At 40.4% G+C, this 7,873-nt stretch overlaps 1 protein-coding gene across 1 annotated transcript in view; it reads left to right on the plus strand.

Moving 5' to 3' along the window:
* LOC310853418 (troponin I, slow skeletal muscle-like) overlaps nt 1–7,082 on the plus strand; it is a 32,213-nt gene extending 25,131 nt beyond the window's left edge. The window contains exons 3-8 of the mRNA XM_083757750.1: nt 2,121–2,169; nt 2,834–2,875; nt 3,808–3,939; nt 5,298–5,387; nt 6,147–6,329; nt 6,515–7,082. Of these exons, the coding sequence (XP_083613876.1) occupies nt 2,146–2,169; nt 2,834–2,875; nt 3,808–3,939; nt 5,298–5,387; nt 6,147–6,329; nt 6,515–6,595 (552 nt within the window). The 5' untranslated portion in view covers nt 2,121–2,145 and the 3' untranslated portion in view covers nt 6,596–7,082. The remainder of the gene's footprint in view (nt 1–2,120; nt 2,170–2,833; nt 2,876–3,807; nt 3,940–5,297; nt 5,388–6,146; nt 6,330–6,514) is intronic.
* Nucleotides 7,083–7,873: the final 791 nt, after the last annotated feature.

Genomic DNA, 7,873 nt, shown 5'->3' on the forward strand with positions numbered 1-7,873 from the left:
TGCTAAAACTTTTCAGGTGAATAAAATGTGACAAACTAAATGAAAACTAAAATCTAAATTTGCAAGTTTTGGTTCCCGTTGATCCTAGATAGAAGCACCAACCCATGTTTTTAACTCAACTTGTATCTCCACTGTGAGTGTGCACCTGGCTGACCTCTCTTTCGCTTGTATAATACGTCAAGTTCAAGTTTCATTAGAAAACGTCATTCTTATAATTCAAGGGAACAGCTACTTTCACTAATATTTAAAAATTACAATTATAAATGATACATACATAAATTATAAATAAATATATGAATTATATATAACATAAATATACAATTTATGTTAATAAATATGTTTCTGTATGTCTAGGACAGGTCATGGGGGTCCATTCCTAGAAATGTAGTGGAGTCATCCCTGTATTAATCCCTGGGTGTCAGAGGATGGTGAAGGGCAGGCTACACACAGCAGCCCAGGCTCCTGTGTGGATGGATGGATCACATTACAGTAGACCTCAGTAGAAGTCATGTTAAAGAGGACCCAAACAAAGCCTCTTTCATGTTGTTCACCTTTGTGTTGTAACATACTGCACACATGCTGCCTTTTGGCCCGGTCTTTCTCAAAGTGGGTGCAGTGGAGGGTTGCTGCAAAATACTTGGATAATATTTTGAATTCATCAATATCATACTGTACATTCAGTTTATCCACTTAAACCCTGTAGTAAAACGAGTTCCTTGGAAATTTATTTTATAGATATATTAGGTCATTTTCTGCAAATCCAATTCCCCCAGAATAGGAATGCAAGTGGTTAAATGCCAATTCTCAATTATGTCCTAATGGTAACTGATTTTTTCACATTTTCCTTGTGACTTATTACTCTATCTTAGGGGGGAAGATTTACATATTTATGAATGTACGGTAAAGTTTATTGTCTCCACCAGGCCGAAGGGCATGGGGAGAGAGTATGTTTTGCACTCCGTAGTCCGTCCGTCCTTCCATGTGCGTGTCCGTCCATCCGTGTACAGCTAATCTCCGGTACCGTTGGCCGGGCCGATGCCAAACTTTACACACACTCCCTGGATGTCAACGACGAACCTCTGCCCCAAAACGGGCTGTTATAGCGCCGCCGCCACCATGAGGCAGACTTTTGCAAAACACATTTCTGTAGATTACTACACATTTTATCCATACATCACGCAAATCGGTATACACAATCTCTATAGTCATGTGATCAACACAGATCTGTCCGCTTCCCCATATTCCATCCCCATTGGCTAAGATTGCCTTCCAAAGTTGGCAGAATTGGTCCGTTTTGAACAAAATACACAGCGTGGGATTTCCGTGCAATTATGCACACAAATTCCCACTAGGCAGAGGAAGAAATGCCACTTAAACATTTTCAAATTAGCCTCATGGTGGTGCTTAATCAGGTGCTCTATAAATACAGTTTGATTTGATTTAGTGTTTGAGTGCTATTGATTACATGAGATGAGCATTTATATCTTGCCACTTATCATTTTCAACCTGCTGTCCCATTGAGCATTCAAAATGTTTTTGGGGAAAAAGGAGGGAAATGCATACGACTGTGATGGAGTATAAAATTGGGGTTTGCAAATTGCAATGTAGTATTTGTGTGATTGGACCTAGGCTATAGGTGTCACATGGACGGACCACATCAGAAACGTGCTTCTCTACAGGGACCTACCACGGGTCACAGACAAAGTCTTCTCTACAGGGACCTACCACGGGTCACAGACAAAGTCTTCTCTACAGGGACCTACCACGGGTCACAGACAAAGTCTTCTCTACAGGGACCTACCACGGGTCACAGACAAAGTCAGACAGAGAAGGATGAGGCCTGCATGGCACTGTGTAAAACGGCCGTAAACTAGTGGCAAGCAAACTGACACTGTGGGAGCCAATCCAGGAAACAGCCAGGAAATGCAAGAGGTGCTAACAACACTGTAGAGCTAAAGACCCTGATGCTAGATAGGAGATGTGTGATTTATTTGACCACTTAGAAGTAGCCTATAGGTTATTTACATGAAACGTCTCTGTCTGGTTTTCTTCGTATTAAAAAAACACCATCATTGTTTGCATCAGGCATCCTAATTTCTCCTCATTTGCTATTATTGTAGGTGAGTGACATCCCCATCCAGACCAATGAATACCAAGGGAAATGACAAGGTGAGCCAACTATGTTCCAGGGATAATCCCTCACACACATCATGGCATCAGTGTGCGCTGAGCGCCTGGCATGCTGAGCTGACTGACTGCCACTTGTTGCTTATCAGACCGGGGATGTTATCAACTGGAGGGCCTGTGCCATGGAGTGGTTCCCTTTTGACTTCATCCTATTAATAAAACCTTATCTCTAGTTTTGCTGGCCTGGGAGAAAGAGCTAGAGCATATATGGCTTGAACCACTCGAGAGTTTTCTCGCATAGTTCTCCATACATGTTCATACTATACTGAGTCAATAAACTTTGGTGCTCGGGTCTTTCTTTCTTTCTGTCTTTCTGAGGAATTAAAAAGGTCTTAAAATTCCTTAAATTGTCACTTCACTGTCATCTGGGGACCCCCCAAAACATAATGGGGGACTGATCTATGATATCGGTCATGTATACCATAAACTATGTACTATGTATCTTACATAATTAAAGTTTGTGAGACAGACAGACAGAGACAGGCCTTCTAGACAGCTCACCTCTGAGGAGCTACACCACACCATAAGAAAACATGCACAGCTGGCAACTGGCATGCAGCCATTTAGATGATAAAGTACTAAAGTATTGCTGAATATAATACAGTATAATTATAATCTATTTAATCCACTTTTTTCCCCCCCACAGCCAAAGTCAAAGATCTCAGCTTCACGCAAGCTCTCCCTCAAAGTGAGTCACGTACAGTACGTTCTCATGAATTCTAGGACTGACATTCTGTATTCTGCAGTGCATTTATCTGTAACTTGTGGGTATTTCTAATAATATCTAATAACCGCCTGTGAAGGCCCTACAGAACCATTGGTCTGGAGAACAGTAGTTTTCAAATGTTTTGTTTAAGGCTGCACAATATATCGTTATCGATATATACATCGTTATCGAGGTATGAACATGTGCAATATCAGTATCGTGTGTGTGTGTGTGTATGTGTATGTGTGTGTGTGTGTGTGTGAGACACTCAGCGCTATGCTGATTCAATTCCATCTATTTGAGGTTGAAATATATCTATGAATTGATTTGAAAGGGGCGTAACACATTTAATTATAGGGATTGATATTGACCTGAATGTGTATCTGGTACAGATGAGTGTGTGTTTTAAATGGTTTTTTTTTTGTGGCTTTCGCCTTTATTTTATATGTTTTATAGAGGGATAGACAGTAGGCTGACAGGAAATGGGGAGAGAGATGGGGGGGTGACATGCAGTAAAGGCCGTTCTGATTGGAAGTCGAACCCCCAGACTGGATTACCAGCCAACTCTGAGCCACGGCCCAGGCCGTGTGTGTGTGTGTTTTAACGGAAATATCGTATTGATATCGCAATATTTGAGATACCGAGATATGACATTTTGACCATATCGTGCAGCCCTAGTTTTGTCCCCCAGACCACACCAAGGGGCAAGTCAAAAGCCAGTACAGTCACATCTGTGTTCATAGTCAGTATAGGGCTTTACTAAAGGGGAGGAATCACTTGGATAACCACTGTATTGGTATAAGGTGATATCAAAGAAAGTACCATACCCTTTACCTCATTGAAAAGATATGGAAAAGGCGGAAAGTGTTAGTGAAGTTGAGCTGAAAGATTCCATGTTTTTTCATTCCCACCAGATCCTACTCCTCACCAAAGCATGTGAGGATCTGGAACAAGAGAAGCAGGAGAGGGACGATGAGAAGGTCCAATACCTGGGAGAGAAGCTACCAGCCCTACAGATGTCTGGACTGTCCCATGATGAGCTGATGGTACACTATAGGTCAAGGGTTCCCAAACTTTTCAAGCCGTGACCCCCAAATTATTAATCAAAGTTTAACTGGGGACCCCCCAACCTGACAAGCACTTGGAGTATATACCCTGTGTACACATAGGCATATGTTGGTTTGTTTACTGTTTAGTGAGCAAACAATGTTGCCCATTAAAGCTGAACTATGTACCTTTCCTCTTCTACATGGATTTGAACCCGGTTTCCTGCTTAAGTAGGCCTACTGACATTTTACCATTGCTCAGGGGATACATCTTTTTTTTTTAAACATATGTTTATTGATTTTCTTTAAAGTATTTTCAAAACAATTTACATATATTTCCCCCCCCCCACATCCCCATGGCAGCACAAATACAAACAAAATCTTATCACAAAATGATTTGACAATAAATACAGAACAGAAATAATGACAAAACGAAAAATAAAACGAAAATAAAACACATTACATACAGTTAAACAAAACACATTACATACAGTTAAACAAACAAATGCACAGTTCCCTACCCCCACCCCACAGCTGACTACTCCAATTAACCACTATACATCCAAAGCCTCTTCAATATCACCTCGCTTAATGAAGTCCAAGAACTTCTCCCATATCTTATAGAATACCGCAGGTTTCTTCCTAAGTTGTTAAGTTCCTCAGCAGGGGATACATCTTGACCATCAGGTCAAAATTCCATGTGTCTAGTTGAGACATGACCTTTGACACAATCTAAATGTTTCAATAGAAGAGCAGGGAGACTAAATACAGCCACCCCCAAATGTATAAATTATATTGTATTAACGTACTATAGGCCTACTACCATTCATTAAAGGTAGTGTAAGTGATATTTTTTGGTTGAAACAAAAAAGATTTTTTGTAAAAAGGTTAAACCACGATGTTCTTATTTGTAATAATTGCTATAGCTATAGCCTAGTGTTGCTCTTAAATAAACAGAAGAAAAAAAATCAATCAGGAGAGAGCTATTTATGAGCTTAATGTTTATAGTGTTTGTCTGCCTATGTCTTTGAGTTATCACAAGCAATTCCACTTCTTTAATCTGTATCCGGACTTTATCCAGTTTCAGTTAATGAAAAGGCATTTTCTGTTTAATAAAGAGCTGGAGAGACTCCTGTTACTGGCACTGCAACAAACACTATATAGCAACGAGTACTATCACAATAGCCTTTTAACACTTATTTTAACTAAAGAAAATCACATAATTCCGCTTTTAAAATTGCATATAATATTAATTTCCATGTATTCTAAGCAATAGAAAATAAGATAAGTGAATGAAACAACCGTTTTGGGAAACTTTGTACGATGTCAACAAACACTCACCGTGTTTCTCCCAACAGACTCTTTGCAAGGAGCTTCATGCTAAGATCGACACGGTGGATGAAGAGAGATACGACTGTGAACACAAAGTCACTAAACACAACAAAGATGTAAGAACCATGAAGGCCTGATGTGTATTTATATCTGATCTCACACCGATCAGATCAGTCAACTTAACTTTCTTTGTAAGCTTCAAAACATGAACGTTTATAGCTTTTAAACGTCACTAAACAGCCAACCTGGATCTGATGGGATATTAACTGCCCATGTGGACTCCGACTCACAGAATGCTTGGTTAGTTAGTCGAAATCAGACCATTTGTGGTTCTGATTTTTGTTGACACAAATGTGGTTCAATAGAGCAATGGTTCCCAACTTTTTCGTATACCGCGTACCCCCAAATTATATTTGGCCATGAAAACATGTTGTGCCACCTAGGGACCCCCATACAAGATTTGTGTTTTAAGCGAACATTTTTTAACAAAAATCTTTTCTTCTGGGGGTCCCTGGAACACAATATTTTGAGTTGGAGGTCTGCGGCCAAATACATCATTTTGGGGGTCCTTGACATGAAAATGTTTGAGCACCACTGATATAGTGGAAAGAGGCACACCATTCTTAGGCAAAGGAATTACTTTAATATAGTTAGTTAGGTCTTTAGATAATAAAGTAATTCCTTTCCCTAAGAATGGTGTGCAGGCCGGGCCCTATACCTTTTTCCATGATTGCCTTATTGGCCCTGCACCCACTGTTGAGATGCGGAATAGGTATCCACTGATATACTGTAGCAACATACGTTTTTCATGAAACTGTTGAAGGCATTAATAATTGTGTCTTCTCACAATTGTCACACTTGCATCTATTTGCCAGATCCACGAACTGAAGCTAAAGATACAGGACCTGGGAGGCAAGTTCAAGAAGCCCGCCCTGCGAAAGGTGAGGGTGTCTGCAGATGAGATGATGAGAGCTCTGCTAGGGTCCAAACACAAAGGCTCCATGGACCTCCGATCCAACCTCAAGTCTGTGAAGAAGGAAGATGTCAAACAAGACAAGGTAAACAATGGCTAATTTGATAGATATTTGAGCCAGAATGATGTAGATAAAAATAAAAAATAAACACACACACATGAAAGAAATATAGAAAGGGAACCGCCAAGGAATCAGACATCATTAAGAGGGAATCGGTAAGGAACCGGAATTGTAAAAAAAATAACTGTAAACTCTGAACTCTCTCCCAGGATCCTGAGGTGGGCGACTGGCGTAAGAACGTGGAGGCCATGTCAGGAATGGAAGGTCGTAAGAAGATGTTTGATGCGTGATGTTTGATGATGCCTACGGCCAGTGATGAAGATGAAGGTTGCGTCGTCATGGGTCAGCTGCACACGCGCAATGTCTTTGTTATAGGTCTGCTATGGAGCATAGCAGTGGCAGCCATGTTGTGCTTCTGAACTCCACCGATTGAAAGTCCATTATTGTTTTCCCATAGAGATTGCCAAAAATATTTATATTAATTATTTTAAGCCTGGACCCAAGCCATCCAGGGTCCTGGTGAATCATTACCATAAGACATTTGATTCTGTGTAAAAAAAAAGGTTTTATGGTCACAATTCACCATCAGGATCCTGCACAGCTTGGTTCCGGGCTTAAAATAACTTATATAATAAATATCTCTATGGGGAAAATGGATGGGCTTTCTACTGTATATGTGGAACCACAAAATGACAGTGAGTGTAAAGCTCATTGTTGATTTTTATTAAGAAAGAAATGTTCTGTTCTGTTTTGTTATGATGACATGTGTAGAATTTAGACGAGAAATAAATGGACAGTTGTTCATTTTGGTCGTCGTGGTCTTTATCATTTATGTATGAGAGGAATGCACAATGAGTCTGACGGATGAAAAAACATCTTGGGTTTTGATCGATGAAACTAAGCCGATGCAGATGCTGCTTGCACAGAACTTCTAATTCATGACATTAAAATAAATGATGCAGACAGGAGAGGTCGGTGTTGGGCAGAAACAGCTACCATATTCTACCTTTTTCCCCCCCGTAAATTAACGCTCTAGTTGATCACACTACAATGTCAGACAAAAGCATCAAAAGCAGCATGCAATCAACAAAACGACGCGTTTCAAGCTTGTGGATCTGTGTATTTGAATTTGAGTCTATCTGGGTCTGTTCCTTTTCCCAGTCACTTCTACATAAATGAACAATGAATCTGTCCTATATTTAACAAGGTGTTTTAACAAGGTGTACAGTTCATGACATAATGTATAGAAACATCTTGACTCTTATGAACAAAACCTGCCTTTTGGGGTTCCTGTAATTTAAGTAGAAAATAACTCTTGTTGCGTTGATAGGTTTTTAGAAGCTGGCTCATTCTAGAACAAAAGAAGAGGAAACGCACACACACACACTGACACACACACACACACACACACACACACACACACACACACACACACCCTCTCGAGGAACCCTGAGGGTCCCTTGACCCCACTTTGAGAACCACTGACTGGTCTAGAGGGTGAGTCGACAGTGGACTGTGGGCGTCACAAACGTAACATGGGGACCTGCGTTTCTCCGACCTGCACCAAA

The sequence above is a fragment of the Protomyctophum parallelum genome (genome assembly GCF_964188405.1).
Source record: "Protomyctophum parallelum genome assembly, chromosome: 22".
Lineage (NCBI taxonomy): Eukaryota > Metazoa > Chordata > Actinopteri > Myctophiformes > Myctophidae > Protomyctophum > Protomyctophum parallelum.